The sequence below is a fragment of the Pan troglodytes genome, chromosome 8, assembly GCF_028858775.2.
Source record: "Pan troglodytes isolate AG18354 chromosome 8, NHGRI_mPanTro3-v2.0_pri, whole genome shotgun sequence".
NCBI lineage: Eukaryota > Metazoa > Chordata > Mammalia > Primates > Hominidae > Pan > Pan troglodytes.
The window spans coordinates 105997296-106023633 of record NC_072406.2 but is presented as its reverse complement, the minus strand read 5'-3'; the positions used below and the strand labels follow the sequence as shown (position 1 = coordinate 106023633).

Sequence of the window (26338 nt, the reverse complement as noted above, 5' to 3'; positions counted from 1 at the left end):
TAGTGCTAGCATAGTGCCTGGCACAAAGTAAGCCCTCAATAGATACTTTTACTTATTTATGTATTTATTTATTTTGAGATGGAGTCTCACTCTGTCACCCAGGCTGGAATGCAGTGGCGCTATCTCAGCTCACTGCAACTTCCGCCTCCCTGGTTCGAGCAATTCTCCTGCCTCAGCCTCTTAAGTAGCTGGGATTACGGGCATACGCCACCATGCCCGGCTAATTTTTGTGTTTTTAGTAGAGATGGGGTTTCACCATGTTGGCCAGGCTGGTCTTGAACTCCTGACCTCAAGTGATCCGCCCGCCTTGGCCTCCCAAAGTGCTGGGATTACAAGCATGAGCCACCGCACACAGCCTAATAGATACTTTTAAATGAATGAATGAATGAGGCAGGCTGGAGTAGACGAGAGGAAGCGTACATATCTAGGCAAAGAAAAGAGCAAAGGATGCTCCTTTGAGGCCCCCTGTGCCAAGGCACTGGGGGAGAAAGCTCAAAGCCCTGTGAGTGACTAGTGCAGTCCCCACCAGCTGGTGTGGACCCCCACCTCAGGAATGACCCTCCCTCCCCACAGCCCCACTGTGGCAGAAATCCCAAGGCAACGTGGAGGCTCTTTAAAGTTGCCTTCAACTAAGCACCATTCTCTAGGTCCTGGTTCAAAGTTCACCTAAGAAACATTCTTTTATTTATTTACTTACATTTATTTATTGGAGACGGAGTCTCGCTCTGTCACCCGAGCTGGAGTGCAGTGGCGCAATCTCGGCTCACTGCAAGCTCCGCCTCCCAGGTTCACGCCATTCTCCGGCCTCAGCCTCCCGAGTAGCTGGGACTACAGGCGCCCGCCACCACGCCCAGCTAATTTTTTTGTATTTTTAGTAGAGACGGGGTTTCACCGTGTTAGCCAGGATGGTCTCGATCTCCTGACCTTGTGATCCGCTCACCTCGGCCTCCCAAAGTGCTGGGATTACAGGCGTGAGCCACCGCACCTGGCCAGAAACATTCTTTAAAACAACTGAGATATTGCGCAGCTGAATGTCTAGTTACCTTGAAACTGGCTGAGTAAGGTCAAGTGTTCTCAAAGGCAGACGGCCATTCCTTCTTCACAGAAATGATGACCATTTCCTGCCCTTTGGTGTTTTCATCATTTACCCAAGAAAACCTCCGATTATGACTGTGGAACCCACTGGAAAGTCTTCTCTCTAAGGCAGACCAGACTGGCTCAAACACCGCGTTTCTTTCAGTGCCACCGGGCTCTGCTGCTAAGAAAGCATCGCCCACAGCCATCTGGGGTGCACCAGCCCCCCTGCAATGCAGATTCTCAGCTTGGGTTTGTGTCTGTCTGAACCTGCGGCGGTGCAAGTGCAGTTACTTTAATTTCATAGAAAGTGTTTAAAGGGGGTATACACTGTAGCATTTAGCATCCTGATTCAGGACTAATGGAGGTTATGCAGTGAGTTTTAGTTTTTTCCTACACAGTGGTGCTTACTACATACCAGGCCCTGTTCTGAGCACTTTGTAGTTACTTAAATTTCACAGAAAATGTTTAAATGGTATATACACTATAGCATTTAGAATTCTGATCCAGGACTAATGGAGGTTGGGCAGTGAGTTTTAGTTATACAGTGGTGCTTACTACATACCAGGCCCTGTTCTAAGCACTTTGCATTTATTAACTGACTTAATCTCAAGACAACCTTAGGCACTAATACTCTTAAATGCCTTGTTATTCCCCATCCCATTTTAAGAGATTATTATTATAACCCCATTTTACATGCCCAGTCTGTAGCATAGTGAAGCTAAATGGCCTGCCCCAAATTCCACAGCTGTTAAGGTGCAAAGCCGAGGAACTGATCTGAGGTGGAGAAAAGTGCACTTTGAAGCCTAAAGTCTTAAAAAGGAAACTAATGGCTCAGATAGATGCCAGATTTATTAATAAGTAGTAAATAATGGAAAATAAACTTGTCCTATTGAGCTGGCAGAGAGACAGTTGAACCCAGGCAGTCTGGTGGCAGAGATCACCCTCTTAGCTGCTACATTGCACTACCTCTTTACATATAAGGCAATGTGAAGGCTAAAACAAAGACATCCTGTGCAACTGATTGGGAACACGCAAGCATCCTGAGTTTGGGGACTGTTATATAGTCCTTTGTACCCCCTCAGTGCTGAGCAACCATTGGATACTCTACAATACATATAGATTGATGATAATTTTCTCCAAATATTTATATATGCATGCAAACAATGCTGGCTCCACTGGGCCTTAGCCACAGTGACACTTAATGGCACACAAAGCAATCATTACTAAAGACTCATAGGTATTACTAGAAGCCAATACATAATGTTTGAAGATTTTGTCATCATTGGCCATAAATTAGTTTTTTATTCATAAACTAATTTTTATTCATGTTTTCCTGATTACCAAAATAACATATATTCATCAGAAAAATTCAAATATACAAAAGATTACTAAAATATACAAACCATTCAAACATTAAAGTGAAACATGCATAACATTAGAACAATGATTCAAAATAAAGTAATTGAGAATCCCAGCATTTGACAGGCTTTGAAAGGACTTAACTTTAAGAAGTCTCTCTCCCTTTTTAAGGGTTAATTTGCAGGGTTTTAAGGGTTAATTTGCAGGGGAGGGGAGGATCTCGCCTGATAGCCAGGTATATATAATAACTTTTTAATATTTATTTATTTATTTATTTATTTACTTCTTAGAGACGGAGTCTTGCTCTTTCGCCTAGGCTGGAGTGCAATGGCGTGATCTCGGCTCACTGCAAGCTCCGCCTCCCGGGTTCATGCCATTCTCCTGCCTCAGCCTCCAGAGTAGCTGGGACTACAGGTGCCCGCCACCACGCCCGGCTAATTTTTTGTATTTTTTAGTAGAGATGGGGTTTCACCATGTTAGCCAGGATGGTCTCGATCTCCTGACCTAGTGATCCGCCCTCCTTGGCTTCCCAAAGTGCTGGGATTACAGGCGTGAGCCACCACGCCTGGCCTATAATAACTTTTAAGTTATCTGTAAATGTCTCTTAGAAGAGAAATCTACTGACATCTCTGTATAAGAAGGTGAGAAAGTGCATTGTTTCTTAGGCGTGAACTAAATTTATATAAAGGCACAGGTAAGGGAGTGGCTTTAATGTTAAGCCAGAGTGGGAACCAGCTGGCCCTGAAAGTATACGTCTAATCCCAACTATCTGCATTTTGAGATGAAATATGAGGGTAGGTTTCCTGTTTTCAGGATCTTTTCTTTCTTCTCTAGTCATATTTTCTCCTCAAATCATGTCCCATGGAAGGATCCAGCCAGCTCAATAAAAGCTATCTGGTCCTGCGGTAACTGGCACAGTGGACATAGCACCGGACGTCTCATCAAAGACGGTGGGAGCTGTCTGTCTTTACCACTTAGTAACTGGGGAGCAGCTTCAACTCATGGTATACCTCCACTTGCTCGTTCATCTATGAACATAGTGCTACTGCCCTGTCTCTTTCACGGGGTCGTCAGGAGACTATGATGAAGTCAAGAATATGAGAAAGCTTTGTAACCTCTTCCTGCAATGCATGCAGGTTAGAGGGTGAGGTGCTAATTCCTCACAGCTTGAATGTTTGCCTTGATTGGGAAGGATTGATCTGAGGTGGAGAAAAGTGCACTTTGAAGCCTAATGTCTTAAAAAGGAAACTAATGGCTCAGACAAATGCCAGATTTATTAATACGCCATAAATAATGGAAAATGAACCTGACTTACTGAGCCGGCAGAGGGAAATTTGGGTTTCAGATCCTCCCTACTCCATCTCTCCTTGAAAGACAGAAAGGAAAGAAGGAAGGAATAAAAGAAGGAAGGAAGGAAGAAAGGAAGGAGAGAATGAAGGATGGAAGGAAGGAATTGTACCATGAAGAATAGCATAATTTGAAAGGAGAACATAACTTGGGGACAAAGGCACTCAGTGAGAAAATATTTGTCCAATTTCTCTTGCTAGCCTGAGCTTCTCTAAGGTGGGACTAGATCTTACTCATCTTTGTAGGCCCTACTCCTTGTAAAGCATGTGTCACATCTTAGAAACTATTTAAGATGAACCATATGGCATTGCCATTTTTGTAGATAAAAAACAGCCTAACATTGGCAATGCCATATCAGTCAACCTAATAAGTGTTAGCTAAAGATACAAGAGACCTAAGGGTCATATTCATTTAGCCACAGCCTTAACCCCTGTTCCCTCATAACACCTTCCTACCTCCAGCACCAGCTCAGAGAGGTGGGACTTCTCTTTCACTGCCTGTTAAGAGTCATGCCTCTCTTTGAAGGCTGCCCTTGGTGTTCCTTGAACCTGAAATTTTCTGGATGTTAAGCGTGTTCTGTACCAGCCTCTCTCTCTTACAGGCTCCATACTGCTAAAGAAAGGGCATCATTAAGACCCACATTTAAATTCCCATTTCATTTGATACACATAATAGGCTCCAGTAAACAAAATGGGTGTCCTACACTAGGATGTCAAACAGACTTTTTCTTTCCCTTTTTCCTCTTCCCCTTCCCTCCTTTCTCTCCCTTCCCTTCCTCTCTCATCTTCCTTCCTCTTTTTCTTTCTCCCTCCCTCCTTTCCTCTTTCCTCCCTTCCTTCCCTCCCTTCCCCTCCCCTCCCCCCTCCCTCGCTCCCTCCCTCCTTCCTTCCTTCCAAGACAGGGAAACATTTTTTCCTGTTCTGTGCATGGAGCCTGAGAGAAACCACAGGCTTTTAGGCTGGAGAGGAGACACAGCTGGATGAATTGGGCAGGTGAAGCTTATATCTGGGTTCCTCGAGAGGACACCAGAGTCCTACATCCTCCCTACAGCTCTCATGATGCTAAGCACTGGACAGAGGCCGTATGGATTGGGATGTATGTGAATCTAGTGGATTTCAAGTTGAGGTCATGAATTTCCATTTCTCCTTCCATATATTTGTTTCTTTTGTTTATTTGTTGTCTGAAAAATGAGGTTTGGCAGTGTTGAGCTCTGTGATAAAATTGCATAGCATTCATTCTGTAAACAGCCATCTTTGCATCATATCATGTCATTGACATGAAGAGTAGTATTGCAAACACTGTTTTTTTATTATAATAACTCTATACAAAGCCTTGAAAGGTATGATTTTGTAAAATATATCTGGCTATTAGCTTCTCTTTGCTACAAAACAAGCAACAGGAGAGAAGGGGGCCTGGTGGAGGCAGAGTGACAACCGCGTGGACACACTGGAAATCAGGCTCAGTCTAAGGACAGGCATTTTTGTCTCCTTTGTTCCCTGCTGCATCCTAGGGCCTAGAGCAGAGCTGGGAATGAAGTATGATGAGAGAACAGGTTAAAGCTGACAGAATGACTATGACACTTGGATCTCTTGCATCTGTATCTAGAACTGATAAGATACATATTAGGTAGATTGAGAAATAGCTGTTGAAAGGATGAAGAGTCACTGCAATTCAACAATTAAGTAGATGTTCTCATAATTCCATAACTAATCAGCTCACAAGGCATATATCCCCTCCAAGACTGTTTCCTCATTTCTGAAACAGGGATTATTGTGCCTGTTTGGCAGGATTATTGAGAGGATTAGATGAAAAGTGATGTAAATGTTAGTGCCTTTTCTTTCCATGCTCTTCTAGTTTCCTTAAAATAATCTGTGTGTATGTGAGAGTGTGTGTGTGAGTGTGTGTGTGTATGCATATGTGTGCCTGTGTGTGTATATGTGTGTGTGTGTGTGTGTGTGAATGTGTTTGTCTGTAGAGGGTGAGGGAGGCTAGAAGAAACAAATTGTTTGGGTCCTGTTGTTCAGGGTTTCTCAACCTGCCCACGATGCCACTTTAGGCTGGATAATTCTTGGTCGTGTAGGGCTGTCCTAAGCAGTAGAAGAATCCCTGCCTTTCACCCACTAGATGCCAGTTACATCCCCAGTTGTGACAACCAAACATGTCTCTAGATATTGCCAAATGTTCCCTGGGAGACAAAATTGTTCCCTGTTAAGAACAACTGCTGTTAGCTGTAATCATCCATTGAGTAATTAAATATTTCACTGATAAACAAGTTGATCAGGTACTATGAAGACATCGCCTGTGGCTATATTATGTTTAAATGTATATAAAGTGAGGGCTTATAGAGGGAAAAAAAGCTGATATCAAATTATACAGTCAACTCATAATGATCCATGAAGCAAGTAATGATGTAGATAATAAAAGAAGTTATTTCAGGCACACAATTTCCCTGCATTAGATTGCTTTTCTAATTATGGTTGGTTTTGGATAAAAATATTAATAGTAATCAATTTATTGAACACCCTCTGACAGATGACAGGGAAAGATGGCAAGTGTGCATGGAGAGAAGTCATTTGGGTTTCTTAAATTTTTATGGACACTCATAAAGTAGGTGCATTAACCACAGGTGATCAAACTGCATTGTCCATTAGCAAGCTTAAAAAGTAATAGCAACATTCATACTTACAAGTGAATTAATGACTTTAGTCCCCGGAAAGTATGTCTTGAAATTGACTTGATGTTGTTGTTTTCTATGAATCTGCAATAAGTTATAATATTTTTTGTCAAACAGTTACAGGAACTTGAGAGTACTTGTCCTGAATCATCATGTTTTAAAAAAGCTTTTTTACTTACAAATACTCTAGATGTGGAAGACCAATAAAAGCATCATCACTGATCACATCAAAGGAGTTCGATGTGAATAACCTGCCCAGAAAAAGTACACAATGAAAATGGTGAAACTGACAGATTGTCAATCTTGGCTGCTTTTATCTCTCAGAAAAATGAGTGGGAGTTGTATACAGAAAAATGTCTGCATGGCTGTCTGCTACAGTGTTAGTTATGCAGATAATCTATGCAGCATTTTTTTACTCCTAATCATCTCCTCATCAAAGGCTCATCAAGGGGTGCCTGGTGCCCGATTCCTCACAATGACTGCCACATACCCTGGGTGACATTTTGAGATACAATCAGAGCAGCTATGATAACCAAAGCAGCCAAAGCAACATTTTACATATTTTCATGACAAAGGCACTAACAATCTTTTCTGCTTGTTCTAGAAACCTCTGGAGTGTTCTAACTGGCAAAAACAATGGTACTTTGCGGTTTTGAGCCTGGGAAACCTAAAAAAAATTAAGCTGCATGCCTGGTTGTGCTGTGACATCTCGTAACAGACAGGCAGTTGACACTGGCTCCATGAACACCAACCAACCTCCTCCTTTGCACACAGACTGAAAATGGGAAACATGAGGTTTGGGAAGAGTCTTAGACCCATTTTATTACCAAATAGTTGAAGCTTTTACTTGGACAAATATATTTGCAATTTCAAAATCCACAAGGATTTGGTTTAGAAATCACTGATGAAAAAGAACATCAATCAGCCATCCCACACCCTGTTGAACTCCTTGGAGAACTGAATGAGAGGCTTAAAAGAGATAGTTTTAGGCCAAACAGTACAAGAATATATTATATTATGTCATAATGTAATAATAATAATAGTAATTCTGTTAGTAAAGCTTATCACTTTTACTTCTGAAGCCAGGGATTAAATATAAGTACCACTAACTAGCTTAGTGAATTCACCGCTGAACCTGTGAACTAGAGGAATTAAAACTAGGAGATCTCACTTTCTGAACATTTATGAGTAATTTATTTGTCATCTGGGATTGCTTCAAATAATCAGAGGAGGGGGACAACAAGGGGTTAGAGAAGAATTGGCGTGAGTTGATAATTTTTGAAGCTGAAAGATGGATACATAAGAGTGAATTTTACTATTTTGTCTACATTTATATATACTTAAAATTTTTCATAAAAATGTGGAGAATGGGGGGTAGGAATGAACCAACCAAACAAAATGAGATGATTTCTTGCATTTCTTCCTAAACTATCAACCCTAGAGTGGTGTTGGATTGTCTTCTAATCCCTCATGCCTCTAATGTCATGGCTTTGTACCCAAGTAATTCACGAGGCTCTGAAAAGCCAGTACTAATGAACAGTGACACATGTTAGAATTCCATGTTACTAAAACAAATTCAAAGCTGTATGATTTCCATCACAGCTTTGGCAATTGTGTCTCTTCTCACTTCATGGCTCTGGAAAACAAGAAGACTGCTCAGCTTGACTCCAAGTTAAGCTAACACCCAAAGGTTTCCTTAGGTTCCAGACTTTCATTGCATTCAGTATAGGCAGCATCAGCAGCGGAGAGAATGGAATAAGGCAGAAATTGGTACACACAAATATTATACCTCCCACACTCACTGATTTGAAAAATGGCCCAAGGACCAGGGACTTCTCATATTCCAAGTTGCCAGAAGAAATAGTTTCCATTGCTACTTCCCTTTATGTTAAATCAGATGCAGGACATAGTGGGAAATGAATATTAGTGGGCAGAACTTGCCCATGCACGTCACGGGAAGAAAAGAGAGGATTTCTGCTAGATTTTTTGTCTGCTTGTTCATTTCTTATCCCTAGCACCTGTGATACAGCACCTGTCCTCTAGTGGACACTGAATAAATATTTGTTGGACAAAGAGGAATTCACTTTACACTAAATTCTGATCATTACGAGACTACTGGATTAAATATTTCTTACAGCAGGAATTTGCCCTTATTTGTTTTTGTGTCCCCAGCCCCGGGCACAGTTCCTGGCTGAATAATGTTTGTTGAACTACATTTCAAGGACTAAAACCTCTTGTGAGAACTACAAATGCATATGCAAAACTAAGGATGAATATTCAAGGAAAGGAGCCAAAACACAATAAAGTACATCCTATATGACTGTACTTATATAAAGTACAAAAACTAATCTATGCTGCTAGAATCAGGAGAGTGGTTACCCTTGGAGGCAAGGAGTAATTGGAAGAGAACACAAGGGGCATCTTTTGGGGTAATGATAATATTGAGTTTCTTGACCTGGGTGCTGGTTACAAGGGTATTCACTTTGTAAAAAGTCATTGAGATGTACATTTATAACGTGCACTTTTTCTTTATGTATATTATACTTCAATTTAAAAGTTTCTTATAAAAGCTAAAAAAACACCCTCTGGCTAAGATAATAATGAATACCATAATCTCTCAATGCTAAATTCAATTGTAGTTTCTATGGAAAAAGATGTATAAAATTATACATACATTCTAAAGATAGTTGAGTGGGCTATCCATTTTATTATCCTACGTATACTTAAAAAGACTCCTACATCATATTCTATACAGAGGATGAAACTCTGACCCTTAATTTGTATGGATTCCTCTAAATATGTTTGATTTCATTATTATAATTTGTTATTGAACCAGATATGTTAAAGTATTCCACAGTCTCTGTTAAGGGAAACCGTGCCCAACCCACCCCACCTACACAAAAAACAGAACTGGGGCAGACCAGGGTGGCCATGTTCTACACTGCACAACCTCTGTCCCTTTCCACAGAGTAGCCAGTCTCTAAATCAACCAGCATCCCATGGCCCAAGTAGCCTGGTTTAAAAAGGTGAGTTGGGCTAAGACGACACCCTTCTTGGGGATCTGGAATTGGCAGACTGAGAAATGGAGCCAGCCGGTAGAGAAGCTAAAGGATAAAGGATGCCTTAGGGTTGAATTGGATCCATGGTAGGTAAAATTATGTGCAAAGAATGCTTAGGAGAGTGCAGAATTGTGGTGGAAAACCCACCAAGATAAGTTTTTTGAAGACTGGTGTGGGAGAGATACCTAGATCTGTGTTGAAACCTCAGCCAATGCTTCTGAATCCTGCTTGCTCTTGGAATCACCCAGACAGCTTTAAAAATACTGATACTTGGTTCCCACTCCTGGAGATTCTGGTTAAATTCTAAACGTGGGGTGTCACCTGGGTTACTAAAAAGCTCCCTAGGAGACTCATATGCAGCCAGGGTTGCACATGGTAAGCTTGCCAAGTCAGTCAAAACACTGTCCCCTTTACCTGTGGTGACCAAGGGGTCTCTGCTCCTTGCAGCAAGTCTGCCTGGAGCCGTTGGTGTGGGGAGTGGAGGAGCTGTGGACTTTCTTGTCCCTATAACTACGTGTAGCCTAGAGTCTGCAATAATATGAGTTGGAAGTGACAACTATCCTCACAACAGCAGCAGCATCATGGAGGGGTTTATGAAACCAATGTACCATCCAAATGACCTCGTTACTCTGAGCCACAGATCAGAGATCTGGACCCTGCAGGCCTGCCAAGCAGCCAGCCCGTGGGTTTGTGCAGAGGTTGTGCGGAATTTGCCCTCTGCTCCAGTTCCATGGGAACACTTGAGGTTTCTCCTCTTTTTTTAGGGAAGCATTTTCCTAAGAAGCCAGGCATTTTCCCCTAGAATTTTGGTGGAGGTGGACACAGGGGTGTGCCTGATCTGTCTACACCCTCCCCAAAGGGCTGTGCACTTATTAATTCAGTAAGAAAAGGGGCTGTGGGAGGAGAGGGGAGGCTTTTTTCTTCTGCAACCACGGGAGTATGTTTCCTTACCAGGAGGGAGATTTAGAAAAATCATTTATATGAACTATGAATTCCAGGCAGGTACTAGCTTATTCTTTGAATAATGATCTTTGGCTTCATAATAGCCTACATGTCATAGACTCCTGCCTGGATTTTCTTATTTGGTCTTTAGAACAATTCTGTGAAAGTAGTAAAGCAGGTAAGATCTATTTGACAGAAGAGGAAACTGAGGCCCAGAAGGCTACCAAACACTTTCCTTGAGGTCACAAGGCCCAAGACCCCTGGTTCAGTACCCTTTTCCACACACTGGGTGGCCTCTCAGCACAGGTCCCAGGTCACATAATGACATAATAACCACGTTCTGGCGAGCAGCCATAATAACACCACTCAGCTCATACGGATTTAAGAAATGTAATTAAACAATAATGCCTTTCTTAGAGGAATTAATTAGAGTAAGCAGTCTTAAAATCACATCCAGATAATATCAATCTGTGTTTTTCAAGTAGAAAGTTTGAAAATTTTGAACACGCTTTGTGAGGTTTTTCCAGTTTTTTTTTTTTTTGTTTTTTTTTTTTGACAAAGTCTCGCTCTGTCACACAGGCTGGAGTGCAGTGGCGCGATCTTGGCTTACTGCAACCTCCACCTCCCTGGCTCCAGCAATCCTCCCACCTCAACTTCCCAAGTAGCTGGGACCACGGGAGCACAACGCCAAGCCTGGCTAATTTTTGTATTTTTTTTTTTTTTATAGAGATGGAGTTTCACCATGCTGCCCAGGCTGGTCTTGAACTCCTGGACTCAAGTGGTCCAACCGCCTCGGCCTCCCAAAGTGCTGAGATTACAGGCATGAGCCACCGTACCCAGCCTTGAATACACTTTGGTGAATTCTGTTTATAAATAATATATGCTCATTGTAGAAATTCTGGAAAACACAAAAGCTTAAAGAAGAAAATGAAGTGCACCATAATCATACTACCCAAAGACACTGATATGCATAAGCATAATGCATATATGATATATACACATATGTATTTATAAAATTGATGTAATATTATATCATTGTGTATCCTTCTTTTCATTTGCTTATTATATCATGAACAATTTCTCATGACAATCAATTTTTCAAAAATATAGTTTCCATAGATGAGTAAGTTTTGTATTGTGGATATATCATGATGTAACTTTTTAAATTATCGATTCCAATGTTTACTATTATAAACATGATTATAACCATCCTTATATATAAATATTTTTCCTATCTCTACTTATTTCCTTATGATAGACTTAGGATAGATTTCTAAAAGTACCATTATTAGATTATAGAAGGTTTTTAAATCTCTAGTTCTTTACTGCTGACTTGTACCAAATTACATGTCCAACTCTGAGTAAGGAAATGCCTATCTGACCATATCCTCACCAACATTTAAAATTATCATTTTTATTTCTCTATGAAATCATGCCCTTTGACCCCTTTTGTTGCTTTCTAAGCACTTTTTATTTATTAAGGATATTACTTCATCTTTTCCTATTTCTTTTGATGCTAAAAGTTTTTTCCTACTGATTACCAATTTGCCTTTTCATTAATGATTTTTAACATATAGAAGTTTAAATTTGTATTTAACAAAATACATCAACTCCTATTACGTATTATTTCTTTGTGTTTAATCTTTTTTTTTTTTTTTTGAAACAAAGTTTCACTCTTGTTGCCCAGGCTGGAGTGCCATGGCACGATCTCGGCTCACCACAACCTCCGCCTCCCGGGTTCAAGAGATTCTCCTGCCTCAGCCTTCTGAGTAGCCGGGATTACAGGCATGTGCCACTGTGCCGGCTAATTTTTGTATTTTTAGTAGAGACGGGGTTTCACCATGTTGGTCAGGCTGGTCTCGAACTCCCGACCTCACGTGATCCACCCTCAGCCTCCCAAGTGCTGGGATTACAGGCATGAGCCAGCGCGCCTGGCCTGCCTTTAATCCTTTTTTAAAAAAATTATAAATTTAGGGGGTGCAAGTGTAGTTTTGTTACATGGATATATTGTGTAGTGGTGAAGTCTGGGCTTTTGGTGTAACCATCACCCGAATAGTGTGCAATGCACTCGTTAAGTATTGCATCATCCCTCCCTTCCTCCTACACCCCCACCCTTCTCAGTCTCCCATGTCTATCATTCCACACTTTATGTCCATGAGTACATATTATTTAGCCCCCACTTATAAGTGAAAACATGCGGTATTTGACTTTCTGAGTTATTTTACTCAAGATAATGGCCTCCAACCCATCCATGCTGCTGCAAAAGACATGATTTCATTCTTTAAATATCCTTTCCTGTCTTGAGATCAAGGAAATATTGCCTACATCTTCCCCTTAACATTTTCTTTTTAATATTTAACTCTTCAATACATTTGGAACTTACTTTTATGTATGATGTGAGGTAAGACACAGCCTTGATATTTTCTAAATATTTACCCAAATTTACCCAACGCTTTCTGTTGAATAATTAACAGAATTAACAGAATCTCCCCTATTTGAGTATGTGATATCCTTCAAATGTCTGGCACATTTTTTTTGGCATTTTCCAAGGATCAAATCTTCGATTAATTTTTTTATTCCCACTGTTTTCTAATTTATTATTTTATCTTTTCTTTATTGCTTTTCTCCTGATTTCCTTAGGATACTTATTAAGTTTAGTGCTCAATAATATACTTTTATTCTTTCTGATTAAAAAATGAAAGTATTTAGAAATGGAACTTTACTTTGTGTAATGCATCCAGTAAGTTTTGCTCTGTGCTCATCTTTTAAAATTGCGTATTTGATTTCAATGGGAATTTAGAATAATATTCTTAAAATTGCCTGTAATTGTTTTTTTTTAAAAAAAGCTTTCATAATTTCATTATTAATATTGCTCTGGGATCAGAGGATGTGACCTGTAAAATGCTAACATTAAGCTCTAATTCCTCCAGATTCTGCTGTCTATAGGGACGGGTCATGACTAAGTGACACTTTCACACCAAGGTCATAAAGCTATTAGGGGATTCCTGGTTGAACGGAGAGGTAGGACACACAGAATTTACTTCAAAAGGAACGGAAAAGTAGGCAACAGGGTTAACATGGAGCTCAGAGTTCAGAGGGAACCAGGGCCAGCAACAGAGAAGTAAATGAAGAAGCAGAGGATCTAAGAATGAGGATATAGCTACAAGGGGTCAAGGGTAAGGCTGCCCAAATACCGGGTGAGAGGCCAGAGACGGGAATGCATAAGAGCAAAAGGACTGGGCAGGCTCATGTGTTGGTGCTAAGTCTGGTGGGCCACTGAGGTGCTTTCCTGCCCTGGGGCCTCGTCTCTTCAGAGGCCAGGGAAGCAGCACACTGAAGAGTGAATCAGGAAGCCTGGGTCCTAATATAAATTTGACCATACCTTCCATGTCCTAGAGCATACCACTTTTCTCTATGTTGTAAAGCGAGGAGACTAGACTAGATCATTTGTGAGGTCTTTTGTAGCTCTAAAGATGTATGAGTCTATGCTTATAGCACTGTAGCTTTTCACTCTTTCATTCATGAAAGAGTAGGCATGTGGAATCTGGGGAGCGGGGAGGCTGGTCTGCAGATGCCTGAATGGTGGGGGGAAGGGTGACTCCTGCTAAGAAAACTTCCCATTGTCTCAAACTAGACTGCTCATTTGGTCCCGTGCCAGGCACCCTGGCTCTAATGACATGTACTTCTTCAGACTCTCTCCAGTCACCTATAATATCTTGATTGCCATTAGAATTGTATCTGGCCCATGAGTGGCCTACATCCCATGTTTCAGCCTAGAGCAGATTTTCCTGGCTATGGAGGGGAGATGATCTAGGAGGCTCTTCCAGATGATTCCCAACTCCACAAAAACCACTCTGATTAAGAAGGGAAAAGTGAGTAGCCAGTGCTTGGTTGTCACTTGGAGAATGAATTGATTGGATTCAGAATAGAGAATCAGGTTTCTAAGCTTGTAACTGCCAGTTATTATTGTATGTTTACACATCAAGTAGGTAAATCTGTTTCATTATCTGTTAAAATAGGATTGAGGATGCAAAAAGACTTCCTGGATGATTTTAAGAATTATGTGAGATAATGTGTATGAGCATGTCTACAATGCTTCTGCCAAGGAATAGCTAAGTAAAGAGCACAGACATCAAATGTCAGAGCTGGAAGAGCTCTTACTTAGATCTAGGAAAAGAACACGTGTTTAATTGCTAAGGAAACTCAGGTCCCGTGAGGATGTCACCTGCCCCAAGAAGACTTTGATGGACATCTTCTAGGATATTAGGTAGGACACGGACAGTGTGTACAAACATGAGTGTGCACACTCCCAAGTGAACATGGGTTTATTTGCATATGTATATGTATATGTAAATGAAAGAGCACAGGATGCACAGGTTATAGCTGTTGGAAGATATGGAGGGACAGCTGGAGGGGCTTGCCAAATTGCTTAGAGCTGGCTTTGCTTAAATGATTCAAACCCTTTGGTTTTTACTAACACTCTCCTTTATCCAAAAGAATAGGGCTGGTTAAATGATAATTAATAATAGGCTGATGATTCACTTTAGTTAAATGCACACATTATAAGTGCATGTGCCATGTGAATAATTCACATTTGAATATTTAAAAATATGCTCCTAACACAGAAAAGCATTAAAATTGGAAGCATCACACACAAGTACATTATTTGACAGTTCTTTTTGACTCTCAACCTTGAAAATTCAGCTGATCCTTAATTAGATTACCAACTCTTCAACCTGGATTGATTGGAATAACCTTAATTTGGTTCCACACTAATCTGAGGGTTGGGGGTACTCCAGAGAGATACGTAGTCCGACTCCTCTTTTTACAGATGAGGAGACTGAGGCTGGCAGAGGTTAAGTGACTTAACCAAGGTCACATCTTTTGTCAGTGGTGGGGCTAGGATTAGGATGTGGATTTCAGATTTGCAGGGATGTCCTTGACATGCACGCTGGCAAACATTTGAACATGGACCCTCTCCTTTTGGAGTGGTAACCCCCTTTTGGTAATCCTCAATCCTCCTGGGATTATCTCTCATCCCAGAGCAGTGGAAACTCTTCCTTTCTAGGAATTGGCACAACTAGTCAGCAGCCCACCCTCCCCATGTGTTTATAAAATCACCCTGGATCTCCCCGGTCCTGGAACATCAAGGAGAAGGGTCTACTCCATGCCAGGCCTCATCTTCAACAGCTTGACATCTGATTTTAATCCTCAAATGAACACTAAGATGTAGGTTTTATATTCTCCACGTAAGAGATAAAGAAAACCAAGGTGAGGCAAGTGAAGTGATTTGAAGCTTGTAAGTGGCAGAGCTGGGATTCCAGGCTCAGGCTTCCTCTCTCCCTCCCCGACTTCCCCAGGACTGGTGAGTGGCCATGAGGAAGCCAGCTCCCTCTTTTTAGTATCAGCTCTGCCTAGTATCTGCTGCAAACCTACAACAGTCTTGCCCAGAATTTCCCAGAGTGTATTCCCTGGAACGCACGATCTTCAAAGGGTTGAGAGGTTTATGTACACAAAAACTGGCAGATACATTTAGGAAAAGTGGGTTAAAGAAGTTAATCAAGGTTCTTAACTGTGCCTTTTCTATCCTTAAGTAAATTGAGACTCTTCAAAATGGAATTAAATATACAGTTTCCTGGTCTCATTGACAATGCGACTCTTTTATCATTGAGCTTCCTACAAAATGAATATTCCATGGAACATACCCAGGGAAATGCTTGTTTAGCCATTTAGAAAATAGCTGTGATGAAACCTGCTCCAAATAAAAACAGTGACAGTGTATATTTACACTCAGAAGCCTTTTCCTGTTGAATGAGCTGCAAGAAGTCATCTCCTTCCTCCCAAAGATGGAGATCTACTGGGAGGTCCCTAAAGAAGGGGTGTGTGCTAAATTGCTTGACCAGGTAGAGAGCCTACTGAGGAGACTGACTCCCAGAGGTCACATCAACGAATCCACACTAACAAAATGGTCTTGAGTTGCTCCTTATATGGAGACAGACCGTTTAATGTATCCACTAGGATGAGATTCTTTCCACCTGCGTATCCTTTGCTATCCAACCTCTCTAGAATGAGGTGGGGTACAAATAATTAAGCTAAAAATAAAATGAATTATCACATGCATATATTTCCAAAGTACTGTATGTTCCATAGAACCAATATTCTATGGGATGTTAAGAAAAGTGAAACAATTTTGAATAATTTCAGAGATGTTTCTATGCCAAGGTAACTTCATTGTAAATAACCAAGCAGGGATAGAACGTGCAGTTTCCCAAATTTATTTGAGCACAGAACTCTTCTTTCAGGTCAACTGCTCCACAGGACACAAGTTTAGACAACAGTAGTCTAAGGTGTAACTTTAAAGTAAATAAGGCCTTTTTCTTTTGCTTTTTTCTTTTCTTTCTCTCTCTCTATTTTTGTTTAAGCAAGGAGATCAGAGCTTACACATATAAATGAGAGTTGCAACCTAGGGAAACTAGCTGCTCTTGCCAGCAATGCGGCCACTCTTTCAAAGGGCTTTTGAAACTCCTTTCAGTCATTGTCTCCAGGAATTAGGGCACATTCTCCTGAAAACTCTTGTTAATGGCAAAGGTTGACCCTTTGAGAGGGGATTTGATTTTGGGAACAAAACTATGCAAAGTGAAGCATGATGATTCATGTTCAGGAGGAAGTAGACAGAAGTGGTTAAAAGTGAGGACATGGGTTTAAACTCCAACTCTGCTACTTAATAGGGGCGTGACATTGAGGAGGTTATCTTTTAGGACTCAGCGCTTCATTTGCAAAATGGAGATAATTATATCTACCTCAAAAGGTTACCATGATGATGACATTAAAAATGAGATCTATAGGCCGGGCGTGGTGGCTCACGCCTGTAATCCCAGCTCTTCGGAAGGCCGAGGCGGGAGGATCACGAGGTCAGCAGATCGAGACCATCCTGGCTAACACGGTGAAACCCCGTCTCTACTAAAAAAATACAAAAAAATTAGCCGGGCGTGGTGGCAGGCGCCTGTAGTCCCAGCTACTCGGGAGGCTGAGGCAGGAGAATGGCGTGAACCCGGGAGGCGGAGCTTGCGGTGAGCCGAGATCACGCCACTGCACTCCAGCCTGGGGGACAGAGCGAGACTCTGTCTCAAAAAAAAAAAAAAAAAAAAAAAGAGATCTATAAAATGCTTAGCACCAAGCAATACAAAAATAACTAATGCCTCTAATAAAACCCTGCCTGGTTTTATTGTGTGGCTTGTAAACTGGCAATGAAGACAATTCTCAAAGGAGGGTCCAGAAATCTTTAGCCATGGAAGCACAGTTGGGCAAAATCTATGGCCCTCTGTGAAGTCAAGAGTTATTTGTATGTATACATTCTAGTTTGTATTTTTTAAGATTTATTGCCTTTTGATCACATTTTACACATGCAAGCACCTGCCATCTTGCTATATAAAAATGGGCCTAACAATTTTTTTCCAATCCTTGCTCCATGAGAGGGATACTGAAACATCATTTTATCATCAACCACCACAGGGAGAGCCTGGTAAGGTCCGTTTGGACCTGTTTGGGAGATTGGGAACTACAATTATTGTATTAATAACCTTATAACAGCCAGTTTCATGTTATGAGATTCTTTCAATGAACAACCTAATGTATTGGTTTGTTAGAACTGATTCAATAATCTTTGTCCATTTCTTTTTTTTTTTTTTTTTTTTTTTGAGACGGAGGCTTACTCTGTCGCCCAGGCTGGAGTGCAGTGGCGCGATCTCGGCTCACTGCAAGCTCCGCCTCCTGGGTTCACGCCATTCTCCTGCCTCAGCCTCCCGAGCAGCTGGGACTACAGGCGCCCGCCACCACGCATGGCTAATTTTGCGTATTTTTAGTAGAGATGGGGTTTCACCGTGTTAGTCAGGATGTTCTCCATCTCCTGACCTCGTGATCTACCCTCCTCGGCCTCCCAAAGTGCTGGGATTACAGGCGTGAGCCACCGCGCCAAGCCATCATTGTCCATTTCTTTAACCATGCCATTTCTATATTATATTAACGTAACTGTTTGTAGAATACAACAGAATTTTAAGATAGGAGGAGACCTTAGATGTAATTGAATGCAAGGGTCTCAAAATGCCAACTTATATTTGTGTGGTCTTTATCCTGTTTAAAAATCTACTTCCAGATTTCCACCTGCCCCTAAAAATGAGGAAGATAGGGCTCCATGTGCATGTACCACATTCCCATCAGCAATAGTCAGTTGGAGCAGAGGATTTTTAGGTAAGACATGTCTTCTCTGGTTTACCTCAGTCACCACTACTCCTTATTGTCTTATACTCAACTGCTTCCTTCATTGGTCTTACCGCCCCAAACCCCACTAGCATTTGAGTTTCAGAACCACAGTTTAATCTACCTCTAATATTTTATGCAATAAAAGCTGAGGTCCAGTGATATTTTGTGACCTACCCAAACTATTGGGTAGTTTTGTGACCTACCCAAACTATTGGATCACGCAGCCCAATAGTGGCCAAACTGAGTTTCAAACCCATGTTTCCTGATTTCTAGTTCAGGCCCCTTTCTATGCTACCATAGAACCACTCATCTGAAGACTGCCAATATTAATTATTTAAACAAAATCTGGCACGTTTTACAAAATGTAGTGCCAATCATTTTATTCATGAGGAAGAAAGGAGAGGGTTATGACTTTTTTTTGAAAGGTAAATAGTTCACGTTTCCTGTAAGAAGTATTTAAAGAAAAGATTTCTCAGCAAGTTCTGCTGGGGAACTGTGTGTAGAACCACAAAATGTTTAAAGCTGAGATTATCGGCAAACCCAGATTATACAATCAGACACTAATCTGATGTTATGGTAGTTCCAATTAAAGTGATTTTCAGATACTGTAATAAAGCTAATGTGTATTGAGTTACAGGAAACTTGCAAAGCATTTTTCATGCATTATTTTACTTAATCCTTACTGTAATTCTGTGCAATAGGTACTACGGTTATTCCTCATTTTGTAGATATAGATATCAAGACTTGATTAAGCTTGCCCCAAATCATACAACTAGGAAGAAGCAGAGTGGGGATTTGAACCCATGCTTGTCTGCCCACAAGTCTGTGTTGTCTGCCTCATTGCCAGCTCACCAGGGTCAGCTGTTTTGATATTACAGCTGATGCTGTAAAGCCCTTGCAGACATTCTGTAGCCCGTATTAGCCACAGGATCAACAACCAGCAAGCATCACCATCATCACTAATCAACTGAATATCATTTGGAACAAAATGAGAATGCTTATCAAGACTACCTTATAATACATTTAAGGAGGCCAGGCACATACCCATAATCCCAGCACTTTGGAAGGGTGAGGTGGGAGGATTGTTTGAGGCCAGGAGTTCGAGACCAGCGTGGGCAACATAGCAAGACCTCATCTCTACTTACATAAAAATAATTTTTTAAATGAAACTAATGCGTTCAAATACAGGCAAAGTATAATTTACCATATCAAGAATCACTACCAGCTTGGAGCTGCCATATCAGGGTGAAAAGTGACAGCGTGTCACTCATCTTTGTGTCCTTCACAAAGCCCAACATTGTACCTGCTACCCAGTAGAGCCTCAAAACATGTCTGCTAAAATGGGAGGCTTTTGTTTTCATTTTGTTGCTGCTTGCAACTATGCAATAAATAAATACTTATTTTGGCTAAGCAGTACTTAAATCAAAAAGGAAATTATCTTTGTGTTATTGATTTTTTTTTTCATATTAATAATGCTTAACTAACATTTCCCTCTGGATGTCTGGTCAGGCTGGATAAAGGAGCATCTTACCCTTCCCAGGACAGACTAGTCGGCCTCTGCAGTCTGATTAAAAACCAAGGAGGCCAAATGTGAAGTCAGCGTGGGACAAAAGAGATTCGAGCGGTGGGTCTAAGGAAAGGCTTAGATGCTTTGCCTTTGAAATCTGGAATGCTGGAAATCTCTGCTGAGGAAGTTTGAATTCACAACTTCATGAGCAAATATCTCCTCGAGTTTTTTTAGTTCGGCTCACTTCCCAGACCTCCACACCATTAGTCCACGTGAATTCAGCTAGGGTGCACCAAACATCAGAAAGAGTGTGAACATGACCAGCATTATCTGCTGAGAGTAACACAGGAGTCTTCAGCACAAAATCGATGGAAACATAAACTGGATTCAACAAATACATGGGAAAACATGTCTGGGTTTTTCTCTGGGACCACAGCTTATTGGTGATCCTCCATGAAAGACACAAGGCAGATACAAGCACCATAACTCTAACAAATGGCACACAGTGCCAGACATCAGTAAAGGCTAGAGAATTTGAGAATCAACAGAGGTCATAGAATGAGATCCTGCAGAACTTGTTTGGGCACATGTGTGTGTGTGTGTGTGTGTCTGTGTGTGTGTGTGTCTGTGTGTGTAGAGTCAATGATGTGAGTGATAACCTTGGACAAATAGAAAGGGCCAAACGCTATGGATGCCAGCTCAGGTGTCTGGACTTTCTCTGTTTCTAGGGAGTCATGAAAGCACGGAGAGCTGTGTCTCAGGAAAGGCAGCGCTAATGGAGATGGGTCAGATGGGAACTGAAAGCAGACAGTGAGGCGTGGAGGCTCCTGCCACAGCCTGTGAAACAGTGAATGAAATGCAGCCTCAATGAAAGCAGTGGTGCTGTGGTGAAGAGGAGGAGGCAGATTCTCATGCTGTCGGACAGGATGCTTGTCCAGGTGGAAGTGGAGAGTGAAAGAGAGGGGTCAGGTAACTCTGAAGTTTCTTGCCTGAATAACTGAAAGGATGAAATACACTTTCAGAGAAAACAACTGTGGTGAGTGCTAGTTTGTGCAGTTACGAGAATTAATTCACTTCACGTAACAAACCTGTACATGGACCCTCAAATCTAAAATAGAATTTAAAATTATTTTTAAGAAAGTAAAAACAAAAAAGTAATTAATTAAAAAGTTAAAGATTAGATCTATGGATCATTGGGCAAATTGTAGACAAAACAGCCTAGATGACTGAAATTTTTGCTTTTTGGTCCATCATGGGGGCATCAGCTGGATACAAACCAAAACGTGCTCACCTATAACCAGCTAATAATTCCTCCAAAAATACCCTTGGCTGATAGGTTTGGCTTGAGTGGTCATTGAAGACTGCTAAATTGTAGGCTTCTAATATAAGGAGGAATAGAAAAAGGTAGCAATTGCTTTAAAGGTAAAGGAGGCCATGGATATTTTTTCCTGGACAGATCATATTTTGAAGGACTAAATGATAAAGCCTTAGTAAGGATGGACTTATTCCTTCTTTTGTTCATACTTTTTGCTTTTCCATTTGTTTTTAGTTTTTAACTTCTTATGGATCAGGTATTTATGTGTTGATTGTAGATTAATTTTTAAAATAACGCTATTCCCCTCCTTTGACCCTGAAAGATCAATTCTGTCTTTCAAACAAGACCACATTCCAATTGGAATACTAAGAAATTTTTTCTGGTCACATCGGATTCTTACTTGCAGTGTTTTTGTTTTGTGTTGTTTTATTTGAGCATGATACTAAAACTACCCTGGAAATCACTCCCTGAAAATAGAACACTCTCGGGAATTACAGGGGTTTATAATTAAAATATGTTATAAGTGGGTGGCGAAGTGGCCACATTTTGTCCTCTTAAATTTGAATTTCACTTCCATCATGAGCCCATATCATTGGGGACTTCAGTGTGTAGTTGAGAAGGAACAGGGCTGTAATGTGTGAAAACACATTTCTCTAAACTGCATTCACTAAAAGTACCACTTTCTATCACTAAAAGCAAGCTAGAATGCATAATCGTTGTCATTGGTTATGTTTCGAAACTGGCCCTATGTAAAACATGAATGAAATTGCATTTGCTTGGGAAAGGTTTTTGTTGTTATGTTTAAACCCATAAATGAGATTTTTAAAAAATGTATTTTACAACTAATCTAATGAATTTTTATTGAATAGTTTTATCCTTTCTCTCTCCTCTCTACGGAATGTGGGTTTTTGTTTTTCTTGTTCTCCAACACAAACTGCCAGCCATGGCCTACCAGGATCTTTTCCCAAACACTGCATGTAACTTCAGATACCATGTCTATTTTCCTCAGTACCCCAGACTGACATTTCAACAACTACTTCTCATCATAGCTTTTTCAGAAGCTCTGAAAAAGCATCTGGGGGCATACTGACATTATCAGATTTTTAGGGTGGATGATGGAAATAGGACATTTGCTTTAACCCTTCCCAACAACAAAGCAAGAAACCAACGAACTGTCTTCCTACGTCAATCAAGCCGAATTGATTCTGAAATTTATCTCTTCACAGTGTATGATGGGTGAGTGTGGCAATTCACAATCACAAATGCTGTTGGAATTCATTGCAAACCTCAATGGCTTGTGCGATCTAGGCCTAATTTGGTGGTCCAATGCCATTGGTCTTCATGTTCCAAAGGGGGATTGGCAGCCCATATGGGGTTTTCAGGGCACTGGACAGACCTGTCTCACAGAAGAGATCTTTCTGTGTGGGATCCATGCATTCCCACAATTGTTATGATCGTTTCATAGTTCATATTCAGAGCCTTCTCATATATTTCCTACACACTGCACATGAGTTTATTAGACCTTTTCCTGAGGATAGGAGGAAGCAGAGAATATTGGGCAAGAAGGATGGAGAGCAGAGTCTTCAGGCACAGGGTCCTGGTGATTAGGGACAAACTTTGGCCCCTGACAATTTTGCATAAGTTCAGCACTGGCACAAGTCTACCATGCTGAGGTTAGCCAATCTGAGTTAACCGAGAACACACTGGGCGAGAATTACTCGCCTTTTGTTATTTCTGAAACTTGAACTGCTTTTAGAAATAAAGGCTGGAATGTTCCATAGGAACTCGGAGCATGGGACACGGGCATGGCACACACTCGGTTGGGCTATTTAAAAACCAGTCCCTTGGCTTCCCTCTGTGATTCTAAATACGTGAAATCACATTACCCTGCAGCAGCCGGTAACTATTTCTATAACATTGTCCAGCATCTGTGCTTGCCGTGACTGGGTCCACCCAACAAAAACAAAGTGGAGATGTGGTAATTGATTAGGTTAATCACTCCAGGCTTTCTGTGCCACAGCTAATGTCCATCTAGTGTCTACTGACACTACTCCTGGAATTTTAAGGACTGATCTATGTAACTATCCTAGGGGAAGGGAGGTGCCTTAGCATATCAAAAGGATGCTTTTTAAATGAGCCATTTATTCATTTAACAAGTGAGCACCAGAAACACAATTTATCACTTTCTCAGAGACAGCAAATTCTTATCCTATGGAAGGATCCCAGCATTAGAGACTCTGCCCCTTTCTGTGGGAAAGAATCTATCTTTTTTGGATTTGTTTGATGTGCTAACTAACACTTCCCCCAGTCACACCACTAGCCATCAATCAAATAGATAAACCCCTTAGGAATATCTAGTCAATTGCTAATCATTTGAAGACATCAGCCAGTAGAAGGACATTAGCCAACATCATTACATAATGTCAAAACAACTGATCAAGTTTGTGAATTCAATGAAACAGTCAAACCAGTTTAGGAATTTCATATAGGCAAAACAATAGATGAGTGACTTTTAGCTTTTTAGCTTGATATAAAAATTTTAAACCCTGCCATTTATAAATGTGTAAGCATTTGGCATACCCTATGCCAAGTGTTTTATCTACTTAAACCTTGGAAGTATGTGTTCTCACTTCCATTTTAAAGATAAGAAGACTGAGGCTTAGTGAGATATAGTAATCTGCACAAGAGTACATGTTTAGGTTCTATGAGTGGCAGGGTGAGGTTTAAACACTTGTCTCTCCAACGTCCACTCCATGCTGTTTGCCTCTGTGTATGTAACTTCAAACAGCCAAAATGGCCAAGTAAGGCAAGAAAATAAAAAAATAAAAAACAAATGAGTGAAAGGCTTGGGTCCTGAATCATGCAGTTAAGATAGCCAAGACTCAGCTGATCCACAATTGTCTAATTCTGCCCATATCCGTCCAGCTACAAACCAAGTCTGCGACCTGATACCTGAGTCCTGGGAGACCTCTTGACCCCCATGTGATACCGCTGTAAGAACTAGGACTCCAATTGCCAAACATTACACATCAGAACAAATTTTGTGTGTTCCATTATGCCTGTGAACAGATCTGATTTCTTAGTCAAATATTATTTTTTTGAATATTTTCAGGCATAGACTGAGTATGTGGCTCCCTTGTGGCCAACTCAAAACATATAGCAGAGAGTAATCCTTTGCACTATCCTATATTAATATTTTCTTTCCCTCCTTGTAATGGAACTAGTTATAAATTAGATGAGATTAAAAAACAGTCTCTTGAGAATTAACATTTTAAGGAATTACCTAGAAAGAGCTGAGGTGTTTTTTTTTCCCCACATGGTAAATCATACAGAGTAGCAGCCTGCCCCAGATCCCCGGAGACAACATCTTGAGCGCATATGTTATGCTGGGTTCTGTATTGACTAATTCAAAAACTCCAGGGCAAAAGAACCAAAGTTCCCAAGTTAAAAATGAAAGTAAAATAGTGGAATGGAATTGGGATCATTGTTGCAAGATTCCAACAACTTCATAAATAGCCATTAAAGTAGATAGCATGACAGGTTAACAGATTTACCATTGTAAGAATCAACCTGCACTGTTGGTGTGAAGTCGCAAACAAACCCATCTACCTCTCACTTTACTGATATTCTATTTTCTCAGAAATAGAATCACATTTGACAAAATTAATATTGAGATCATTTTACTAGAAGGCTTATCCAAATATATGCCATATTAAAAATAGTCATGATATAAATATTTCTCACAAGAGCTGCAGCGATGGTGTGAATAAAAAACTCCCTTCTGAGATTTCAGTAAAACCAGATCTCACAAAGGATCTGAAAGAAAACAAAAAACAGAAAACAAACAAACAGACACACACAAAGAGACACACACACACAGAACAAACCTTATGTTAATCCGGTTTAGCATAACAGTGACTATTTTGACACTATTTTATGAAGTACGATACTATTCCTTCCCAGATGAAGTAAGATAAATGAATCGGCTACAGGTTTCTCATGATAATGTTCAGGGCTGGGGGTATCTAAGCATGTTCAGTAGCAGCTAAAAAAATCAAAAATTCTAAATGCAGCAAATGTTAGCACTGTCAAATGGCCAAGCATGCAAGAGGAATCTCTCTCTCCATGCCCTTCTACAAATACATGCAAAGCCCCAAATCCACCGGCTGGAATTTTTAAATCGTAAATTAGATATCAAAATGCTTACGGGCCTTACAATGAGATAACATCAGGAGGAACGGTGCGTGGAATGGATCTGGCATTCTCACATAAAGCATTATCTTTGGTACAAGTACACACGGCAGGGCATTTTGGCTTCGCTGGTTTCTTCCCCTCAGTCAGCAAAAGCGCAGATAAGAGACATAGGAAATAAGCAATTCTTTTCAGGGGAATGCAGGCATTTCCCATCCTTTTGCTTCTTTCTGATTCCATGCAGTCGAGAAAATATCCCCAACCATGAACAGGGCTTCTGGAATTCAGATGGTGATTGTCTTGCTCTAAGAACAGGTCACATAGCAGTCCACCCTTTTCCTCTGCCTCTGTATCTCTGCTTTTTCAAAACAGAGACCTGCAGCTGATTCGTGAGCTTCTCCTCGCTCCAGCAATGCACTGCTCGGGGGAAGAGACCTGTGAGGTACTGTGAGATGGGAGGGATCCAACTGCTGGAGGAGAGAGCCGACTTGCATCACCACGAAAACACTGAGCACAGACCAGCCTTCGAAGGCAAAGTGAAGTGATGTCACAGAAAATAAACAGCTTTCTGCTTTCACCGGGAGGCCCTTTAATTGTTACCAAAAATA

General features: G+C 40.8%; 1 protein-coding gene across 3 annotated transcripts in view; it reads right to left on the bottom strand.

Annotated features, from left to right (window-relative positions):
• The window catches only part of LGI1 (leucine rich glioma inactivated 1), a 40352-nt gene extending 14071 nt beyond the window's left edge, over positions 1-26281 (bottom strand). The window contains exons 1-4 of one of the 3 annotated variants that reach the window (XM_016962385.2): positions 25756-26280; positions 25284-25355; positions 6637-6708; positions 6470-6541 (exon numbers count right to left, since the gene is read on the bottom strand). In XM_016962385.2, coding sequence (XP_016817874.1) covers positions 6470-6541; positions 6637-6708; positions 25284-25355; positions 25756-25970 — 431 coding nt within the window. In that variant the 5' untranslated portion in view covers positions 25971-26280. Of the gene's footprint in view, positions 1-6469; positions 6542-6636; positions 6709-25283; positions 25356-25755 lie in introns of all 3 variants that reach the window. The other 2 variants (NM_001071778.1, XM_016962384.2) reach the window with 2 other exon arrangements.
• Between the last annotated feature and the right edge of the window lie 57 nt (positions 26282-26338).